General features: G+C 44.4%; 2 protein-coding genes across 2 annotated transcripts in view; one reads left to right on the top strand and one right to left on the bottom strand.

Annotated features, from left to right (window-relative positions):
- LOC119441820 (integral membrane protein 2B) overlaps positions 1–7,526 on the bottom strand; it is a 29,189-nt gene extending 21,663 nt beyond the window's left edge. Inside the window, exons 1-2 of the mRNA XM_037706449.2 lie at positions 7,222–7,526; positions 1,411–1,572 (exon numbers count right to left, since the gene is read on the bottom strand). Coding sequence (XP_037562377.1) covers positions 1,411–1,572; positions 7,222–7,302 — 243 coding nt within the window. The 5' untranslated portion in view covers positions 7,303–7,526. The remainder of the gene's footprint in view (positions 1–1,410; positions 1,573–7,221) is intronic.
- Positions 7,527–7,846: 320 nt separating this feature from the next.
- Positions 7,847–23,013, top strand: part of LOC119441819 (telomerase Cajal body protein 1) — a 30,452-nt gene continuing 15,285 nt past the window's right edge. The window contains exons 1-6 of the mRNA XM_037706448.2: positions 7,847–8,320; positions 8,444–8,558; positions 9,138–9,226; positions 11,389–11,479; positions 13,798–13,930; positions 18,636–18,722. Coding sequence (XP_037562376.1) covers positions 8,094–8,320; positions 8,444–8,558; positions 9,138–9,226; positions 11,389–11,479; positions 13,798–13,930; positions 18,636–18,722 — 742 coding nt within the window. The 5' untranslated portion in view covers positions 7,847–8,093. The remainder of the gene's footprint in view (positions 8,321–8,443; positions 8,559–9,137; positions 9,227–11,388; positions 11,480–13,797; positions 13,931–18,635; positions 18,723–23,013) is intronic.

Raw genomic sequence — 23,013 nt, 5'->3', positions numbered from 1 at the left:
GAAACTTTGCCCACACTGCTTATCAGGTATACAAGTAGTCTCCGGCTCTCACTAATTTCGATTAGTCTGGAACACTGAATTAGCTTCAAACTACTCAAAACTTAAGCGCAGACCAAATGCACGCTATCCCTGCTGTGCCTCGCGGTGAATAGCAGTTAGCATCTACAAGGGATGCGTACCAATGCTGGCCGCTTCCGACTAGACGTGCTTCATATTGATCTTCGTATTGAGCACTACCAAGTGTGAAGACTGCATGCATTTGCTTACTATCTGTGCGGGACAAAGTTAGTCTGCACCACGTAGCACGGCCAGGCTGGAGCACGCGAGCATGCACTCCAACCCTGCTGTGCACTTACAGTTGCACTTCACCACACGTAGCTGCATTTGCGTAGCATAAATGCCGCGGCAGCTGTACAGCGTCGCGATGAGCCAGCTCTCTGTAACAGTGTAGGCGGGGTATCGCCACTCTATCACCACCGGCGCTCCACCACTCCTTCGGAACAGAGGACATTGAAGGTGAGTGGAAAAGGTAAATAGTGCCGCGCTCGAAGTATCTACACGCTTGTACTAGGTCTTGTTGAAAAATTATTTTGCTTATATATTCCTGAGAGGTTCCGCACTTGTTCAAAGGTGTTTCTGAAGCTTCAAAGAAATGTTGTTCAAGGCCCCTTGAAGATTCGGTAGCAAATCAGTGCTCCTCGGAATAGAAGGGACGTGTCATTTTGTAAATGCAATGAAGTAACAAGTGTGACATCCAGTTAAGCAGATACTTGAAGACAACTACAAGCAAAGCACCTCAAAGCAATCATTTGCTTTTCTTCAATTATTAAATTCTTCTTAAAGCAATGTGATATCAGTCAAAATGTAGACATCGTTTGTTTATTGTGATGTACCTCGGGTAGCAGGATACAGACATGAAGACTGTCTCCCACAAAATAAATGGAAATCGATATTTGAAAAATTACTTTACCAGACTAACTGAGCGTTGGTCTTTAGTGTCGCTTTAAAATGCTGTACTGAGTTGGCAGTGCTGTTATTTATGCAGGGAATTTATATACTGCAACACCGCACGTGCTAAGATTTCACACCACAGAACTGGTTTCACACTAACCTCCTTTTGGGGGCAAATGAACTACCTAGCATTGAAATACGATCTGCAACCATGTTCAACCATACAACCTAACACTGAGACATAGTCCGGGCTAGGGTGAACAACAAATGAGAACAAATGTGCTAACTCAGTTACATGACACAGGGCTGCATGCATATATTTGATGCCCCTTTTTGTTCATTTTTTTACAACATATGCATTGTGGCAAATCCCCCTAATAATAATAATAGTAATAATAATAATAATAATAATAAGAAGAAGAAGAAGAAGAAGAAGAAGAAGGAGCAAAGCTGACAAACCTTGTAGTGTGTGAACTGGCGATAGAGGTACACGCCACCGACGATGCCTGTTGCCAGCACCAGGAATGCAGTGAAAAAGACGCACAGTGTTGTGGTCGTGCTTACGCGACGGGCGCGCATCGTCACTATCACAGGGCTTCCTTCCACGTCGCCTTCGTTGCCCTACAGCGGTTCGAAAAGAAGGTCAGTGGGGCAGAAATGCAGGAAGCATTGTATGCATTTTCACTATCACACATTCCTCCTTCATTATATGTACAGAGACAGTATGAATTCCATACCGACCCTGAATCCTTTCTGCACAAGTAAAAAGGGAAGCACAAGGTATTGTGAGAATACATCTCAACTTTCGGTATTGTAGGCAATGCTCTTTAAAAGCAAGATCAGATTACTTTAGATGCCTTGCCAGAGAGAGGCAACAAATGGTTCTACCAGAAATATCAAGCTCGGACACTTGAACCATGAAGGCTGCACCTATTCTCACAAGGTCAGTAGCTAACATAATGGCTACGTAGGTTGACTGTACTATGTCCTTTTACTATCTACCCTGCATTGTACAAAAGCAACAGTATCTGAGCACAAAGTGTAGCTAATAAACCTAAGAAGCAGTAAGTATTATTCCCAAATGTTCAGACTAACATTGATGAACACACACACGCACACACACTCATATTTCTGTGACTAGTGCATCAAACGCACTGCCAGACAATTATGTAAAGGATTTGCCAATATGAAATCAGTATTCAAATGATTCCTGCAGTGTTTGGCTTCTGACCCTGCCACGTAATACGTGCTATGCACCTCTCCTCTTGAAAAACCTGCCCCACTCTGAAAGCTTTTATAGTGAAAAACAATGAAAATTCATGGTTATGGATACAATTGTTCCTTACATATTTCACCATGCATAGTCTCAATAGAAAGCATGCAACCTTTCTGAATCCCATCATAAACATATTGAATGTAGATATACCTCCTACAGGCCTCTAGCAGTCGTCTCATATGTACGATACACTACAAATTGCATTAGTATATCTTTGCTTGCTGTGTTACATTCACTTGTGTAGACATATCTTGATTAATTTTGCTGCAGGTTTCCTTACCAGGCCAAAATTTACAAGGTCAAGTATCAGCAAATTTGCTAGATATCTTGCTTAGCTTAAAACAGAGTGACCTTGACTCTACCCTACATCACCACCTTATATGACCGAATCTTGTCTGCTTAAGCAAAAGTGCATAGGTATCACAAACAAGTGAGCAATTGGAATGTGTACACAACCTGTAAACAACACTATATGTCAGTTATCTTCTCTCTATTCCTCTTTCATGTAGAGCAACGGTCCAGAGACTGTAGCACCTCTTCACTATTCTTTCATTAAAACTTTCACTGCACAAAATTTTGGAAGCCTTTTACAAAGACACACTACACATTTGCAACATCAAATGGAAATTTATCATCAAGGGAGGCTGAAGAGCACAAGCAGAAGGAATCTTTAAAAAAAAAAAGCCTTCTCCTCTTCTTTTCTTTTGATGACGAAGCGCATTCAACAAATTTTTATAATGTTTTAAAGTGTGAAATGGTTTTTGCGCTGACAGATGAGAAAAGAGGCGTTGGACACACAAAGCGTTTCGTGTGTCCTGTACCTCTTCTCTGTGTTCGAGTCTGTCAGAACAAAAACCATTTTGCTATGTCCCCTAATCAACTCTCCCAAATCACCACTCTCAAGTGTCACCTGCCACGAGTTCCAAAATAAAATCATTGGTTAATACCAATCAGAGCTAATGAGAGTCCTTAGAGCAACAGCGATTAAGAATGTAACGGAAGCTCAGGGAAGGCAGGGCTGGTTGTTCCATCAAGGCATCTTTTTCTTTTTGGGGTTTTACGCGCCAAAACCAGTTCTGGTTATGAGGCACGCCGTAGTGGAGGGCTCCGGATTAATTTTGACCACCTGGGGTTCTTTAACGTGCACTACAACGCAAGCACACAAGCGTTTTTGCATTTCGCCTCCATCGAAATGCGGCCGCGGCGGCCGGGATTCGATCCCGCGCTCTCGTGCTCAGCAGCGCAACGCCTTAGCTGACTGAGCCACCCCAGCGGGGTGTTCCATCAAGGCAACGCATCGGTCTAGATGTAAGATAAGTTTCTGACCCAGATGTAGATGCCATGGTAGAGCTAGCTCCACAACACGTGTTATGCCTTAAGTTAAAATCTACTTTAAAGGTCACCCATTTTAATCTATTGACATCCTTAAAAAAAATATAAAAAAATTACTAACAGGTCTATACCGCATTACAAATCAGAAGTTCCACGAAGCTTTCCTTTGGTGAAAGAACAGTCTTGCTGCACTTAGATTCAGGAGAATTATTTGAAATGCAACAGAGTTTCCCAATTTCTCGGCATCTGCACCCACTTGATATATCCAAATGTCCAAAGCTTTCGACACAGACTTTGTATGTGTTCTTCATTTAAATTTTTTATGTCATAGGAGCTCAATTGCATTTGAGAACTAGAAAGGCCAAGTTGATGTTTCACTTCGCCAGAATTAGTTGCAAAAAGGAAGAGCAGTATGGTAGTCCTACATTTCATCAAATATCATCCGACAACAAAAGAGCATAACTGCAAGAAATATGATTTAAAACAAAAAGGTGCAACATGATGCTTGTTGCAACTATTATTCTCTTGGCAATTAATCCCCACCTTCGTACTCAAGACTGCTTTCCTTCAGCAAACAACCACAAATTTACAGTGGTTTCAAACATGTCAGGCAATGTGGCTCATTATTGATCATTCTTATGACATTGAAATTACACTTCATCTAGTTAACTGAGCATGACACAAAGGTTGGCGGCACTTGTCACTACCCTTCAACCAGTTAAAGTACAAGCACTACATTAAGGTAGTGCCACAGATTTTTCACCTGTGCTGTGGCTTTTATTAAAAACAAGTACAGAAACCACTACAAAGCAAATGCAGAGATCCAAGACTCAAAACGCTAATGCTATGCTCACATCAAACCTGTGCCAAAATGCTCAGAGTCTTATTTGGCCACACCGTAAGTGACAATGATGTCATCAATCCTCTGTAGATGTTAATATTCTAGGTACAGAAGCACTTTTGGAGAAAGCAATGTTCTCGATGGCTTCAGGCCCTTTGTCTATACAAGCTATCCACCCAGTTTATGCTAAAGTGTCAGTACCCAGGGCAATCTTGTTCTCAAGCAGCATAAACGTAGTTCAAATTCAAATTCTTGGGTTTTGAGTGCCAAAACCATGATCCGAGTACGAGGCATGCCGTAGCAGGTCACTTTGGAATAATTTTGACCACCTGGAGTTATTCAACAGGGCACCTGAATCTAAGTAAATGAGCAATTTTGCATTTCGCACCCATCGAAATGTCGCTACTGCAACTGGGATCAAACCCGCGACCTCGAGCTCAGCAGCGCAACACTACAGCTGTCGTGGTAGCATAAACCTCGTAAGAAAGATTAATGCTTATTTATATTTATTGCAAAACTTTAGCTTGCCTAAAACCTGCCGTTCTTCTCAGTGACTTATTTCTTGATGCCCCACATGACAAAATATCTTACCGTGCATAGCACACAACAGTTTGGGTAAAGCATGCAGCTTAAACATAAACAAATAGCGCATAAACATTAATAAAATATGAATTTCTGGAGTATATTACAAATGACAACTTTTTTACAAGGTCAAGATAAATAAAGTACAAGAAAAATGAAAACGCTGCTTCACTGCAAAGTGTTGGCTGTATTTTGTTTGACTGAAACTCGGCACTGACACTGTTTGCTGCTGTATAGAAAACAGGATCCAGTCTGCTTTCTTTTTGGCAGATGCCTCCTGTAAAGTACATAAGTGAAAACTGGGGGGCAGGCAAACATACTGATACTCCCATCGCTACACTGCCTCTGTTTATAGGCTGCTTATCCCCATACTCAACCAGCAGGCCAAGCAGCACGTCAATTCCTTGCACAAGACTGTCCCGTTTCAAAACAAATTTTTCTTTGCAAAACATTTGCAGCCACTGCTTAATGTCAGCAGTTTATGCGTTCCAAATCAACGTGACAGCTCTCGTATACCACGAAATATTAATAGGCACGATGAAAACGAAAGACAATAAAGTGAACAGATTATTCACGGATATGTTAAGGCCTCCTGGAACTCAACATGGCAAAAACGTTTGTCATAGCTCAATTTTACATAAGCAAAGATTATATTCAGCTATGCAAACTGCTAGACAGACTGTGTTGGAGAGACTCGTTATTTCTCCTGACTTCTAAGAAACAGCACGAAAGATCACATATAGTTATTTCATCTTGCTCAGCTGTAGCAATCCTTTTATACAATTTTATTCAGTGTAACGTCAGAGGATTGCAAATGAGTAAGTATATTACCTAAACAAGGAGGAAAACAAAAGTGCAACGTCTGAAATATACAATCATTTTGCGACAAAGGTCGGAAACACAAGTAGATATCCTACAGTACAGTATACATTACGAGACACTTGCAGCAGCAGCTGTACTGTGAAATTTATTACACACCTAACGACTGCTCATTGGAAAGACTAGTGAAAGGAGGCATTGGACTAGTCGCAGGGTCGCTTCGCGCAGCTAGCTGAAAGCGTGCCAAGGCTGATATTTGAGGCAAGCGCTTGGGACACCTGAGCGCTCGATCACACTATCCGCACAGCGTTTACTTGAACGCGATCCGCCCTTTCGTACGCCTCAACGACACGAACCATCTGCATGCATTCACCGCGACATACACGACGCTCGAGCGCCAAGTCGGTGATATGGCGCGCTGCACGTACTCTTGAAAGCTGAAGACGTTGCCGGCAGCCTCATCTGCAATGCGGAGGAGTGTTGCAAAAAAAAAAAAAAAAAAAAGACATATCGCAAGCGCTTCTTTAAGTACATGTACGGCATGTCCTCTTGGCAAGGGCGCAACACGCCGGCGACCGTGCGTTGTCGACATCGGTATTTTGGCCGTGGCGCGAGCACTGCGGGCATGAACAGCAGCAGAGCAGCGCGAAACTCCTGTTCTCAAAATAAGTGATTCTTCACGAAAGAGGCAGCAGCCTCTGAGGCATCCTTGTTTTCGCCACAGGAGCGCTGCACATGAAGTGGTGTCAAAAGAGCGGCGCCCGAGGCAGCTGGGCCACAGTCCAAAAGTGCCGGGTTCAAGACTACGCAGACGCTTCTTGCTGATCAACACGCCGGTGTATCCGGAGTAGCGCATTCGTTTCCAGGAAACCGTCTCTGCACCACGCGCACTGGCATAGTGGACAACTCGATACCGTGCCGCGGAAGGCCAAATAAGCGTTTTGTTTTGGTAACGCCAGTAACGCTTTGAAAGGCTGACGGTATCGACGGAAAGAACGAAAAGAGAAGAGCTCGAAAGTGGTAAAAGAGAAAGAAACGTATAAAATGCAGGCGAATCCGAGCCAACAGAAACCACTCCGAAAGGAAACTGCCATTGCCTTTACTTTTCGATGCAGTCTCAACAGTACGTTAACTTACTAAAAACGTTGGCGACTGGCTTGACGCGCCATGCATTGCGACAACGACCAAGCGAATTGAGTTGGTCCGAAACAAACACCATTTCAAACATTACATAAACGACGTGGGCAATGCTACCGCTGACGCTTCGCGCGTTTGGGAGGATAACGCGCAGTCGACCCAGTGTGCTCGCGCGCCCACTTCCTCCGTCTGTTCGGCCAGAGCGGAAGCGAAAACCAGTCATATCGACAACCGAGGTGGCAACTGCGGCGATATCCTTTTTTTTTACGTAAGCCTAACTCACCGACTCATGCTGAACGAGAGGCTTGGCCTGCGGCGACTTGGCCAGCTTCTTTTCCGTCAAGGGTTGCGTGATGATCGTCATCTTGCGATGATGTCCGCTGTCAGTGCGGCACACGGATTATAGAAGCAACGAATCGGAAGGATTGGGTTGCGACGCACAACAGCAGTAAATGCGCTATCAACGGCGCCCAGCAGTCCGGTAAACGCGCAAACTCTACTCTCGGCGCCTGGCGGCAGCAATCCTCCGCTTCGATTTGTTTGATTTTGCTTTGCAAGCACTACGTCGAATGCTCTCCGGTCGCGGTGCTTCGCGGTTCAAGAAGCTGGGTCTGGCTGGGCGAGCACGGGGGAGATTGAGGTGCTAAGTACCTAGACTAGCGCTTTCGTATTGAATGTAGGGAAATTTGGGGAATTCTGTGAGCGACAGCAAAGTTTTGCCTGCGCTGCGCAAAGTAGATCCAAATCTTATAATCCAAGGTTATCCTTTTTTTTTTTTATTTCCCTCTCCAAACGCGTTGTAAGTGGGCAAGTGAAAAAAAAAAAAAGTTGGAAAGAAACACGGCTCTTGCGTAAACTGTTATGAAAATGTATAAACGCTCGAAATTTGGTAGTTTGCGTCAGGATACACGCCATGCTGAAGTTTAGCCATGCTGGATGTGTACCTTCGTAAAAAAATACTTGGCGGTCCTTTCCGAAGAAGTGTGGATGTGATGATTGGCTGCAGCAGCGAATTCATTAGGCTCGTGAGTGTATCGAGTGAGCAGCGCGAGTTTTACGAGATGCCGAGGATACCCTAGTGCACAAGCGCGGAAATCTTGTGCGTGTACGTCGAGAGGTGGACAATTATTAATCCCTTCGTTACGAAAGTCCTTGATGAACAGAAGCATGGCTGATGAACCCTTGGTGATGGAGGAGACAGCTCCCACGGACCTTGTTGATAACTCGGACTGCGAGTTGTTTACGAGTGAGAGCCCGGAAGATGACGTTAATACCCGTCTGACCGACACAGTTGTAACATCATTCAACTACTGCATAAAGCCCGTTCAAGTGTGCGGTGCGTGGAAATCATTTGCTAAGTCCATCACACGGGGTTGTAAATGGTAAACTATTTTAGTTTATATTTTTCTTGTCGTTTCTTCTCTCATACTTCCTTATGCGTAAGCCGAACAGAAGTGGTGAAGCTTCACTTGGTCGCTTTTTTTCTTCTCTTTTTCTTCATGGAGGTCTCCTGATGGGTCATGCATTTTAACAAACAGCGACGATTGCTGTCTGCGGATTTTCAACCTTCCTGCGGTCCTGTGCCAACAGCAGGTTGACTGGAATGAAGTGGAAGAGATGGTGACATATTAACCCATGCCTCTAAGTTCACCTGCTTCTTTTGTCTAAGTCTCTATCTACACTGTTTTCAACATACCATAAAGCTACATGCAAAAGTATTGCCTCTGTTTACACATTGTGAATGTGTGTGAAATTCAGATGGTTTTCTTACACTAACATCTTTTGTGTGGCATGTTCGGATGCAATAAGGAGATAAAGGAACCATTTTAATTGGCTCTCCAGACTTACTGTGGTTCAACCAAAATCCAACAGTCTTGTTTTTTTTTTTAATTATTATACTTTCTTGCTCAATAACGAGGTGGCCAGCACTTGGCTGGGGTGCAGAGACCCTCCTTTATCACCTGAGCAAGTGACGGCACACACTTGACTGATGTTTCAGCAAAATGCAGTAGTTGATTTCAACTCACCTTTTTAGATGCTTGACAGCAATGCAGGTGCCAGTGCAACTGCAACAGCTTTCTAGCTCACTTTAATGCTCATTCTTAAATTGCATGACCAAAGTAGTTGGGATGATAGTTGTAGAGCTTTTTTTTATTTGTCTGCCAGGAATTTTTTAGGTGATTGGAAATGTGTTTCCAGGTTCCTGTGCTCAAGTGCAGTGAAAGTGGCCTGATATATGACTATGCTTGGTTCCCTGGCATGAGTTCCTCTGATCCGGCAACTTGTTGGTATGTGCCAGCATTCATTATGAGCAAGCTCTATATATACTGGCACCACACTTGCTGTATCAGTGCTCATCAAATACTGCAAGGTTATCAAGGCCTGTTGGATGTTTACAGGAGACACCCTTTAATGGGAATTCAGGCCAGATTTTCTGATAAGCCATATTGTTTGGGGAATGTCTTCTGACAAATGTTTGGTGAAGTTTGTTTGGTTTCCCATATATACAATACACTTATGTTAAGCTTAACTTCTGATATGATGAAACGATTTCCAACATACCTCGAAGGGAGCCTGCAGCACCTACAATATTGGAGACACTTATGGAATGTCTCAAATGGCAAACACTTCATGAAAAATTGCAGGGGTGACTTTTAATTTAAGGACATGAACAGCTGTAATAGTGTTCAACAAACTTTTAAAACTGCAGCTGTGATGCAGTGTTACATGAGATCTTTGCTTAACCTTCTGCATCAGTTCACACATTTCCCAAACAGCTACAGTAGCATGAGCTTTGAAATTTTGCTGCCAGTGGTGCAAGGAATGAAGACAGAGGAATCACATTTAAGAGGTGGGGAGGGAGAAGAGAGGAAGACAGCCAACAAGTCTCTAGAGGTGCTAGGAAAAGCACACAGTGAGCTAGCATTTGACAAAGGTTTACAATACTTAGCAGGAAACACAGCTCCGCAAAAAAAAAAAAAAAAGCAACACTGCAAAAATGATAACTTTAGTCTCTAGTAAAAACTGTACTAAAAACAGAGGCAGCTTGCAAGGCACGTGACTCCTCAACCTACAGAAAGAAAAATGCAAATTAAATTGGTTATGTCAGCAGTCAAGTTTAGATGTCTTAACGCGACACAAAAGAGCTCTGTGCATTTGATGTGCACAGGGGGAGGCCAGGTGGCCCTTTTCAAGCCTGTCAAGGGGAGGGTGTAAATCGAATGCATAGTCGTTAGTTCTATATACCACGAGCACCTTCTATGGTTATTTTTGCCTTGTTTTGAGCAGCTAATATAGTTTCTTTGCAGCAGCTTGTATCATAGCGCCTGCAGCACGGTTGAAGTTCGTTGAAAGTAAGTTGTGGGCAAAATACACATTGCACAACAGCGTGATAAGCGATTATTAAAGAAACATTATATTGCATGGTGGCATTTCGCTTTTGGTTGAATGTCCACGAACGGCGAAAATAAACTTAAAAAAGTGGGGGGGTGCAAGATATTTTGGTCCTCCTAATGAAAATACCTGTGCATGCAAATGTGCGTTGAGGGGAAAAAATGCTGCTGCTTAAAGAAGTATGGTGCTCAGCTATTCAAACACTATACTCGGAGCGCATGGCTTGCGGTGCTTCTTGTGCTACTGATGGGCACTGGGGCACTAAGCTGATGTGTTACGGTATATGATATGTTATGGTAAGCGAGGGCCGTAATGACACATTGTGACAGTGTACGGCTTACCAGTGATCACGGGTGGTGCAAGAAGTGCTGGCCACCGTGCAGTCCAATTATCACATTTGAATCGCTAAGGGCTGTACAGTTGAGACAAAGAAGGAAGATATCACGAAAGGGGATTGCACATTGTTGTGCATATGCAGAGTAAGTTAGGGACAGTTACAAAAATGTATATAGCACGTGAGCTTTTTACATAGTGATGATAGTTTCATCACTAGCTAGACTGATGTACTGCCACCACCAACATAACAAAAACACATGCTTTTGTGCTTCTCCTACATGCAGAAGCAGAATTTTCCAGTGACTTGCTTGTGAATGCTAGCTTGGCCCATCTTCAGAGAAACATAAGTGTTCACTTTGCAAAGTCTACATCTGCTAAAGAAAATTTATACTCAAAAATCATGTTAGCTAGAGTAACCTATTATTGGTAGAACATGCAGACATGCTGCTTTGATAAAACATGCTTTTTTAAGCAAGAAAGTAGCATTGAAGTCAAGCACTGGCATTAACTCGCCCCCACTATTGGCTGTCATGTAATTGTACTCCACTGAGGGGTTGCCACGACTGATCTATTTTGGAGCTACTCACTTCTAGCCACTTTATATTAGGTTTCCCTTTCCAAGTGATGCAGCTTTTGCAGAGCAAAAGTTATCTGAGGTGCCATTGTCTTGTTTTGTTTATTTTTCGAGGTATTCCTGAAATTCTTCTGAAATGTTTTGCAGCTTTGCAAGCACAAGTACAAGAAATCCTGTCCACTTATGGGATGCATACACAGCCGAGTTACGGTGCTCTTACAGGTCATATAATCACCTGGTAAGAATGGGTTTTCCTGAACAACCACTTGCACTGGGCAAGCACAAAGGACCTCCCCAATTGTCATCTATCTCTTGTGCACTCATTATTAAACATATGACGTTGAAATACGTATAAGCAAGAAAAGGACATTTTCAGTGTTTTGTACCTAACCCACAAAAGCTCAGTACAAGCAGCTTTTGACTCTACTCGTGATTTCAGACAGTAGCTCACCTCTACCTCCATGCACAGGAGCAGGTCATGCGCTGTGCTTGCCACTCGATTACCGACATGCATTTTTATGATTGTGCAAAAGCACCGGTAAGCAGACCTGGGTCTGTGTTAGCAAAAATTTTCTTACGTAGTAGCATTTCCTCATTGGCTTTTGATCTGATATGACTAGCTCCTACATCACCGAGAGCTTATTGCTTATTAAGTGAAGCTTTTTTTGCCCCCCCCCCCCCCCCTCTTCCGGGTTTCTTGTCTCTTCTCCTATCGGTTTCCTGACGAGTAGAGTGGGCCAATCAGGGAGGCAGTGTAATGGTAAACTAGGCCAATCCTGTAATCAAAACTGTGGCGATTCCAAAGTCGGTGCAATATTGCAATACAATGCTATCACATTGTATCGATGGTCAAGAATAGAACTTCCATATTGCTAGTTAAAAAGTTAACTCTTTATTGGCGAACTTGTGCCCAGCAAGGCAAGCAATACACAAAGCACAATGATGGCGGCGAGCACAGTCGTCGGACGTCGAAATCCGATCTACGACTCAAGTGCGTTGGCTACTTGTACAGGACTCAACGTACATTCTAATGTAATCTCTGGTGCTCACATATATATACCAGAATGTACACCACTATTCGCTTTGTGTACACATTCTGATTAGGCAAGGTTCTTTTGCTATAAATCAGCGACAACGTTTGAGAATGGTTCGATACACAAAGGTGTGACTTGCACCGAGTGCTTACTTTGTGACAGTGGTTAGCCAACGAAAAACGGTCACAAGAAAAAGATAAACAATGCATGCGTGTTAGTATGTTACAAAATTTAATTGTGTTGTAATACTAAACTGGACTGATCATGGAGACGGTGTACTCAAAACTGGACTGATCCTGGATGTTGTAATCTAAGGTGGCGACATAGTGGGCCAGTCCTTACACCTTTGCTAATTATGCGTTCTCGTAAGGGTTTGGATGTGGTTTGTAACACGGGCCAGTCCTACAGGCAGTGCAATCCTGATGATCCTGATGACGCCACCTATTGCATTGCAGTTGCTCAGGTGTAGCATATTAGCCTAGCTTCTCTGCCTCTTTTAGTTTGGCATCAGTTTCTCGCCATGTATACGTAGGGGGTCTCCCGCACAGCTGTGGCACAATGAGAGAAAGCACGAGGAATATTTGCAAGACAATCTCGCTGGATAGATTCAGCAGCTGATCTTCATGGTTGCGTGGTGGGGGTGATTGATTGATGTCAGAGTAATTGAAGCCTTCAACATGCACTGTTATTTTTCATTCTTCTCTATATAAACTTCTGCTCACAGTGCGTCCTTATCCACTTGCGAAGAGTTGCATAAGTCTGCAAGTCATTGCTGCATCCACGTTGCACGCCATGAGGCCATGTAAACCTCTGCATTTACATATAAGCAGAAAGTGTAAGCAATTACACAAGTTCGAAATAAAATATAATTGCACACAACATGTGTCTGCATAGCAATAAACTAAAATGAATCAAGAAAGCCTTGCTTAACGTTGATTCCAAAAAGATTCACCAACGATTACGATACTCCCTAATGTGAAATTTGAGCGCAGCTCTATATGTGTTTTCATTTCGCGATATATTGGCTGGCGCAGACAATCTGTCTTGTGCGGTATGTTGCAAATGGAATGAAGTGCGGTGCGACTGCCTCGCTGATTATGAGATCATTAGAGGCAGTGCTTGGGTGATGTGTGGACGTGATTTACAGCAGCCACCGCAGGCACACATTCGCTCATGCAGCGCTTTGTTTCCATACAGACGACGCGCGCAACTCTGGTGCCATCTCGTAGCCATCGTCACCGCAAAGCCCGTCTTGTGCGGCACCAGGCTTTTCTTACGCTTTCGCCATACCCTCCTCCTCCACTTTCCTCCTCATGCTCTCTTCGCTATTGCCGTCTTTCCTCTCTCACTGCGCTCTGCATTCGCTTTCATCGTTCGCTGAGCTCGTTCGCTCACTTACAAGGGACATCACTGCCGCTCACCGCAGGAACGGCCGTCTAAGAGTTGCGCTCTAAAAGTATGTTGGATCTGCCATAATTTTGTAAAAGTACCTTTACTAACTTTTCTTTTTTTTGGTTTTCAGGATGAGCCCGTGGCAGCGCACAGTATAGCATTTGACATGTTTGGTGAGAGGCTGTACTGCGGCTTTGACAAGATGGTGCGAGTATTCGACGTGGCCAGACCGGGGAGATGTTTCGAAGAGCGTCCAACAAATGGTGACTTGCAACCTTTTACTGTTTTGATATTAATGCAGAGCCTTACCTCCGTATTCATACATGCATCTTAACTTGAATCCCATGCTTGACTTGATCTAAATGACGCCTGGCATGAACGTGCAGAGGGCACTCATTGCGTTTCCTTCGGCGCGTTCACGACAGGCGTCATATAAATCAAGTCAAGCATGGGATTCAAGTTAAGATGCATGTATGAATATGGAGCTTAGGACCTCTGTGTGCTCCTGCCAAACATTGGTAACAGAACTGAGATTGTTGGAGGCTACACATTTGAGTTGCTGCTCTCGTTTAGCTTTGAAAGCTTAAATTACCTTTAACTAATCCCTGAAAGACTCCTCAGCTGCCTGCATGTTTTGCTTTCAGATACATTGATTCAAAAAGTGAATGTATATGTTGATGTTTATTGGGAAATAGTCAATGTTCAGTTTATAAAAAGAAACTGAAGTTGTTTTGTTCTGCTCTCTATCTGTATTGTCCAGTTATTACTACTCCATGCAAGAATTAAAATGTTGCATTCTGCTACAGAGCACAAGGTCTTGGGTTTGACCCCTGACCATGGTGGCCACACTCCAATTGTGGCAGAATGTAAAGGGGCTTGTGTACTTATATTTAGGCGTATGTTTAAGTGCCCCAGGTTGCAGGGGGCCAAATTTAGCTTATGATTAGAGGATTTACGCTTGTTGCTTTTTCCAGCTTCCTTGAAAATTCTTCATTCAATTGTCATGGACCTTGGGCTTGTTTTTACCGAAGCTATTTTAGTAGAAAAAAAATTGCAATTTGATGTAATGGGTGTTTCAGTGACTGCCTCTAATTAAAAAAAAGGGGGGGGGGGTGATTTCAACAGAAAAAATTTTGGTGGACCAGATTTATAGCTTTCAATCACTGAAAATTGTGCTATAATTGCCACAAAGACCGTAGCAAGTTAACACCGATTAGATTTCGAAATAATTACTTGAGGGAATGTGATACAATTTTGGGATTGAGGTTGTTTTAGTGTCCACGGAATAGGAGTTTTGAGACTACTGCCACTTTCGAGATAATTGTCCCCAAAATTGCTTGCAAAATACATTGGTGGCATTTAATTTTTTTTCTACAGTGTGCAAGCAAGGCATTCTGGGCTGGTATTTTGTAACGATGCCTTATGACTTATTCTATACTAGTCCTATCATCCACCCCTCACGGCCGGCTGGTCCTGTTGATAACGCGAGCGGACCGTCGCTCTGTCCACTGACAAAGCACAATAAGCACGAAAAGGCATTAGCACCGGAAAGGCATCACTACAAAATACCAGCCCTGGCAAGATTTAAAGTAAAATACAAATGGCATTTCTACACTTTAGTTTGCACACATCTCGAGAAGACCAAAATTTACCTGAATTCGCAGGAAAAGAATAGTAAGCTCTACATCGGCATTCATTTGCCCTTGTGGATTAGGAGTGTATGATAAAACACCTGTTAACCGTTTGAGGTTCAAATTTGTTTGAACCTCAAACCAAATGCGACCTCCCAGAGTCCATTATTTTTTATTGCAGATTTAAAACCTTCAGAGTGACCTGCAGTGTAGACTGCTTATAACGTAAGTCACGGGAGTTGTAAAAATCTGCGCTATAAGCAGTACCACGTTATAACCAAAGCATGCTTTTTTCAGCTTTTGCTTATGCCAAACGGGCAACCCACCTTTCAAACACAATTTATTACATATTTCACCCACACACACATGCAACGCAATCGCACCACAGCACAGAAACCAAGTTCCCCTAATAAGTGCGGCATCAGCAGAAGAACGCTGTTATTTTCGTCGGGAGACTGGTCTCCACGCTCACGCCCACGCTTCCATTCCTGAAAAAAAAAAAACGAAAAAAAAGGAGTGCGCCACCAATCTCCCCCGCACTCCGCGCGCCCTGCTTGGACGCTGCTATCAGTTCACTCTAGATGCTGCTATAGTAATGAAAACACGTGCCCTCCTTCCTCCACAGTCTCCCGCCCATCTCTTCCTTTTTGGTTCGCTTTTCGCCGCTAATCTCCACACGCGCGCCCACGTTCCCACTCCTGAAAAAAACAATAAAAAACAATGCTGTATGCTGTTGTATGCCGTATGCTGTATGTGTGAGTGAAAGCGCGCTAGGGATGCGTGCTTTCACGGAGAGCGAACGTACGGCGGATAGCGAACGCGGCGACTCTCGTCGTGCGGAAGGCCGTTGGGGGATGGGAGGGAGGGAAGGGGGGCAACGTTTAGCTGCAGCACTCAATGCGTATCTTGCGAGCGGGCACGAGGGAAACTGGCGACTTAATCTTCCACACAAAAGGAGGAAAGCGCGAAGGCAGCGCGGGAGGGACGGGGCGCGGCTTTCTCTGCAAGCCACTGCGTACTTTGGGCGGCTGAGGGTTGCCGCGCGCACCGTACCTTGAAAGCGATCTCCACACGGCTCTGACCTTTGTATGCACTGTGCTTTCGCCGCTCAGTTACCGTTGAAGCGATAGACCACACGAACCTTCGGTCACTGCTCCTGCCGCGTTTGCTCACGCCTACGTTTTTACTGTGCTTGTCTGTGGTCGTTGAGTGCGACCTATTCATGTTTGCTTGAGTGCGCTGACACTATGCTTGTTAATTCAGTTAGTAAGCGGATGTGGCCAAGTTTATGCAGGCGATAAAACTACTATCCTTACTCTTATAGGAGGGACGTGACGGCAGCTGTACGAGCCGTGCCGTCATCCCTGATCAGAAGGGCGAAGGCAGCGAGCCGAGCAACGGCCGCGACGACCAGCGTGGCTGGCTTTTAGAACGACCCTGCGCGTGCCGAGCTTGCGCCCCGAGCACGCGCTGCGCTTCTTTATTTTTCTTCTCTTTGCAGCGCCGACCATAGCGCTCCCCGCTGTGGCGTTGGTGGGCGCTACACTCTGTATACTTACTAGTAAATTTGCTTCGCCTTTCGGAGGAAACTGCGACTTTTTGTTTTGCTTTTCGCCACTGGTCTCCACGCGCGTGCCCACACTCTTACTCCTCCGCCTTTGTGCGCCCGGCAACCGTGCAAGCCGTGCTCCGTGCACCGATTTCATGGTCGCGCACTTAAAATAACCGCGCTATAACCGGTATTCTGCTTCGCGCGCCTATGCAATGAACGGTCCGCCTATACATTGAGTTCTATGTGAGATATATCGGTGGTCAAAAAAACCCACGCTATAACCGGTCCCGCGCTAAAAGCGGTTACGTTATAAGTTGTCTGCGCTGTATTTCGAGAAAAATTTATTGCATTTTTTTTAGTGACCATAAAGTGACAAAAATAAAAATGCTGACTCTCCTGTAATTGAGAGTAGATGTAAGCATGAAATGACTACCATATGGCATCTTTTGCTGCCTGTGGTGCCGCCTCCTTCAACCGCTTTTAGTCTTCCAACAGTGCAGCGCTCTCAGCGTCTGTCGCTACTTTTTCTTCTTGTTGCGGACCGCTCATGACTCACGGACCGCTGGCGTTCAAAAGAGCACAGGCAACCTCTCTATCTGCCTTTTGAACGTCGCTATTGGAAATGACAAATAAAATTTCGGCGTACTAGAAGTTAAAGCTTCAGTGTTATTGTGAACAAACATTCAGAAGAAACTGGAAGCAATATTTTTTGTAACTTGTTTGGGAAGTATCTAGCGTATGTAATGCGGTCCTGTACAAAGGGTTGGGTGCCAGAGACAGCATTTTCCTAACTCTTGACTGGTTGCCCGGATGATCTCGTTTGAGTGCCCGGATAACAGCTCTAGCTTTTCGCTCAAGGTCACTTGAAGGTTGCCGACAGCGGGAACTAAAAGCATTTCATGCTTAAATATTTTCAGTAGGTAAACATGCATACTTTATTCATCAATACGGATGTGCTTGCATAATACCTATAATAAGAATAAAAAGGTCCACACACTGGAATGGATATATTCCAATTTGGCACTTGGGCAGTAGTCCGCATTGAAGGAATCGCCACTCAACTCACAGAAGAGCAACTGGCACTCATGTCCATAGTGTAATTGAACTGTGTTGTGAGCGCATGCAAGAAAACTCAATGGTTGTGCGCTCATCAGAAAAACCACGCGAATTAGCAACTTGCAGTAATTGTTCTTCTCATCGCCAACGTGGGGCAATCAGATTTTGTGAGTTTCAAGAAATGCAGGCATGGCAGCATCGTTCGTATACGGTGGCATCATTTGTATATACCAGCATCCACCCGTGAGCAGATGTAATCGCTCCCCTGTGAGCAATAAGCAAGCGAGCATCTAGCAGTGGCCCTTTGAGAGATTAGAAACCAGATAGACATCAGTTTTTGCGAGCGGTGCAAATGGAAACAGCCCGCGAGACGAAACTAAACCTAACCGCCGCGCACGTGTGAATGCGTGAGCGGTTATCGACGTGCCGGTGTAATGAAGGAGTGGAATTAAAATGAAGTGACTACGGATCAAAAGAAAATTTATTGTATGGTGGCATGGAAATGTATTGCAGGGTGGCAGCACTTGCTGGGCAACAGAGCGTTGAAAAATTGGTGCATTTTTCGAACATACCGACGGTGTCGTAAATCATATGGTGTTGTACGGCATCGACCCTTTGGAACTTGTTTGCCACACTGTATATTTACATCTTTGACCCTCAAAGGATTAACTGGCTCCTTGTTCACCATTCTGGTTTAGTGTGTGTGGTGTTACCTCTGCCTCTTTGCAGTGAAGAAGATGGGTCAACCTGGCATCATTAGTTGTTTTGCGTTCAGCCCACTTGGTGTCTATGCCGCTGGCTCCTACTGTAAGACAGGTATGCACCTCCTTTGTGTACAGTGTGGTATATTTTTAAAGGGAAAGCTTAACTTATGATAAAGCCAGTTCCAATGTGTCACACCACAAGCTGGCACCACTTTCTCTAGTTACATATGCTGTGGTTCCTGTGCCACGCTTGCCCGTTGCAGCCCTCAACTGAAGTGACTGATAACCCAAACCCAAGCAGTGACAATGAGGCATCCAAATCTCCAATCACTCAAGCAACTGAAACACTTACAGCATCTGAGCAATACACTTATGTGTAGCTGAATAGCTGATGGGGGGCGGGGTCTTGCCAAAAACCACAAGATCGACAATGTGTGCCTTGTGCTGCAACAATTCAAGCAGTGCTTAACATTATGAAGATGTCAACTACAGTTGTGTCTGAAATTTCTTTAATGTCTTCGGATCATACGTTTTTCTGGTTAGTGCGCTTTTCTCTTGTTTATCGTATTTTCCCCCCTTTAAAAAAACAAAAATGGATCAGCGAGGTTCTACTGTGTAGCCTCCCTGTTCTGGCAGCATTTTAACAAACAGCCCTCCCAACTCTACCACTGATGTCGTTTACAATGTCGGGACCAACTCCCGGTTAAGTCTATAAGAGCTTTCATAGCACTGCCAATAAATCTGAAAACCAAGTGAAATTTTGCACTCCAACACCGGTGCCAAAACAGTTGCAGTTGGACAAAACACAGTCAAATTCTACTCCTTCGTCACAAATGATGCTATTACTTGACATCCTGCGATGCAACCAGTTCATTTGCTGACTTCCAAGACAACAATGTTGAGCAGAGACTTTGCTGAAAAAAAGCCTCGACTTTCCTGAACGCCGTTGACACCACAGTCTGAGCAGAGAATGCAAATGTCCACCAGCAGCACATCAGAGGCAAGACCTTTGAAATCAACAAGGCTGCAGCAAATTCATCTGTGTATAACACCCAAAACACACTGTCAACATGGCTCTGCTTCTGTTATGACGAACACCGAACACAGCAGCCTGGACTGCCCATACCACACGGAGAGGAGGGGCTTCTGCTCAAAGATAGGCCACATCGACAAAGTCTGCTTAAAGAAAAATTCACTGACGGTTACGATACTCCCTAGTAAAATTTGAATGCAGCTGTTCAAGTGTTTTGAATTCGTGATATATTGAGGCAGAGAATTTGAATCTGAACGGCAGGGTCCTCTTGGCGGCGGCGCTGAGCCTCTGCTCGGGCAGCTCGTTTAGCAGCAGCGGCAGACAAAGCGCTTCCACCGGTTGCATTGCTGATTGTTCAGAAAGAAACTGTCAACATGGGAACGCGTGGCTTGCGCAGCGGCGGCGGCACAGGCGAAGTAGCACATGCGAGGTGGGTTCAAAGCACACTCCAGCACTTTGTTTTCATATATTGTATCGGTGTACGCGCTCACCCAGACGTTGCCGCATGCTTTAGTAATGATGTCATTGGCACACTACGGCGCACGTTACTATGGTGACATCTCATAGTCTCATGTGGCATTCTGCTTTCCTCTTCACCCTTTCGTCATACTCTCCTCCTCCGCTTTCCTACTCGCTCTCTCTTCGCTATCGCCGTCTTTCATCCCCCGCTGTGCTCTGCGTTCGCACTTTCATCCTTGGCTGTGCTTGTTCACTTGGCTACGCTGAGGGACGCCGACACTCAACGCAGGAACGGGCACCTAAGAGCTAAGGGGAAAGAATGAAGCATGACTAACTTCTAACTAGCAGCATTCTCCACATTGCAAACTGCATGCTGTGGAAAAGCAGAAGCATCGGACATTCCAAAAAAACTGCAAAAAGGGAAAATGTGTGAATGTTGTGACACTCGCTCAATCAGGCCATAAGCTCATGGTCTGTTCAAAAGTTGAAGGCACAAGCCTTGCATTCAGGGTTGATTTTGGAGCCACCTACTCGCTCATCAGTGAAGAGATGTTCAGAAATGCTTGGACTAACAATACGCCCACTCTCAACATTGCCTTATGACCATGGTCAGCCGAAGGCCTCCCAGCTTTGGGTACAGTATCAAAGTAAATTTCAAAGAGTTGCAGCGTGCATCGCAGCAACTGGTTCCAGTCACTTGGCATCTCACTAAATGACAATCATCCACTTCACTGTTACAGAAATGTGACTAATTTGCTCAACAAGCATGCTGCCATTTTTTTTACGTCAATGTGAACGGCTAAAATGGACCATCTATAAAAGTCAGAACTGAAAGATTCAGCATCTCTTAAGCTCTTTTGTGCATGACTGGCTCCATTGGCTTTGAGATAAGCTATATAAGAAAAACCAAAAGCGCTGTAACAGAATTAGGAACACCCAACGCAGCCCTAGGAAATTCTCCACTTAAACGTTGCAAAACCAATTGAAGGCAACATTCTTTGTAAATGTAGATGCCTTTACCAAATGGCATGAGGTTGTGCGGGGCTAGCACAACTTCTGTCTCTGGAGCTGAATGAATTTTGCCAGTGAAATGGCATGCATTCAGTGACTAGCACACCTTATCACCTAGCTAGAAATGGGCAAGTGGAGCACATTGTCTACGAGGTGAAACAAGCCTCATCACATGAACCTAGTGGTGATGTTACACTGCACGTGATCAGATCTTTTTTTAATCAACATTCGAATGTGTGCTCAGCAACTGGAAAGCTGCCAGCACAGCTGATGTTTGGAAGAGAATTGCAGTAAAACTTCCGCAGCTTGCTCCCAGCCCATTCAATGCATCGACAGAATTTGTCAGTCATAAATAAAGCCTTTCATTCCAACCAGATAGTTTTGTCATGTACGAGGTCTGTCCCAAAATTTCTTACAGTGAGTCTGCAAAATAGTGGGAGAGGGTGTAGCAGCGCCACTCTCTCCATCCGAAAGGACCCATTTGACCTCGGGTATGAGCCAAGCCAGACTGCTGTATGACAAGGTAGAATTTTATTATTTAGCCTTTGTCGAAATGGAGATCAAAGAACAGACAGAATAAAGGATAAATATCAAATTTCTTGCAAAATTGTGCAGGAATGGTTCAGAAATTCATTAATAGCTGCAAAAGGTTTATGCAAAAGATGCCCTAAAGAAAAGTGGGTTCAGCATTTTTGGGAAGGCCGTGAAGACCTCAAGGACAATCTAAGACCAGGACGCCTCTCCACCTAGCTTAAAAATGAAAACCTATATCGTGTGCATTCTCTTATGCTCACTGATTGTTAAAATATCAGAAACACTTGATTTGGGAAAGTTGTCCATTCACCGAATTTTGGGCAAACAATTGTAGATTAAAAAGGTTTGCACCATGATGTTGCCGAAGCTTCTGACTAACAAGAGAAAGTTGCAACGAAAAGAATGTTGCATTGATTGGAAACTGCTTGCAAAGGGTCGTCATGAGTGACGAAACTAGGTTTTATAAATACAACATTGAGCTGAGTCGCAGGTGTTGGAGTGGAAAAAGAAAGATAAACCAAGACCCTATCCTGGCTCTGTCCCAAAATGTGCAGAAGAACGAAGCAAAAATCAGTCACATTGATCGTGCTTTTTGACTGCTGTTTAATTGTGCAACACAAATTTGTACCTGAAGGTCAAACTCAGTGCAGCATGAAGGTCTTGAAGCATCTGAAAGGTTGTGTGAGCCACGTGCAACAAATTTGTCAATAGAGGGGCGTTGGATTCTGAACCACAAGGCACAAAGGGGTTTAATGAATAGAAATCGCACAAATGCGAGAAGCTTTGCTGGAGGTGTGCGGGCAACAAACAACTCAGGCACTCTCATGGGGCATGTACAACAATGCACACCACATGGAAATTTATGAGTGATGCGAAATACAAAGAAATGCATGCAACTATACAGTCGACAAACACTACAGTCAATGAATATACAAAAAAGAACATGCAATGATTAGTTAAACATAAGATTACACGTGATTAATGAAAAACAGTATGACGGAAAGATCTGGGAGCAGGTTGGAACACATAGGCTCATCTGTGGCATGCTCATCGCGACTCCCATCTGGAGATGTGTCGGGCTGCTGGTACCTCGCTGCTGAAAACGATTGCAGACTCACGTTGGGGTTTTGGTCTACTTGCCAAGTACGCTGGCCTGGAGATCTTTAGCTGAATCCCAGATGCACCACCACACTGTGCCAGCTTCCAAGCCGCCGTGCCGATTCTCGCAATGACCTTCCCTACTCACTCCCTTACTGTGCGCCGCCAGCTACTCACATGGTGAACAGGCCAGGCGAGTTAAGAAACAATAGGAGAGCTCCCCACCGTCACATAAGTGGTGCCGCAGCTGTGACAGCAATGGGGCCGT

Source organism: Dermacentor silvarum, chromosome 2 (assembly GCF_013339745.2).
Source record: "Dermacentor silvarum isolate Dsil-2018 chromosome 2, BIME_Dsil_1.4, whole genome shotgun sequence".
Taxonomy (NCBI): domain Eukaryota; kingdom Metazoa; phylum Arthropoda; class Arachnida; order Ixodida; family Ixodidae; genus Dermacentor; species Dermacentor silvarum.
This window is presented reverse-complemented; position numbering and strand designations above follow the sequence as displayed.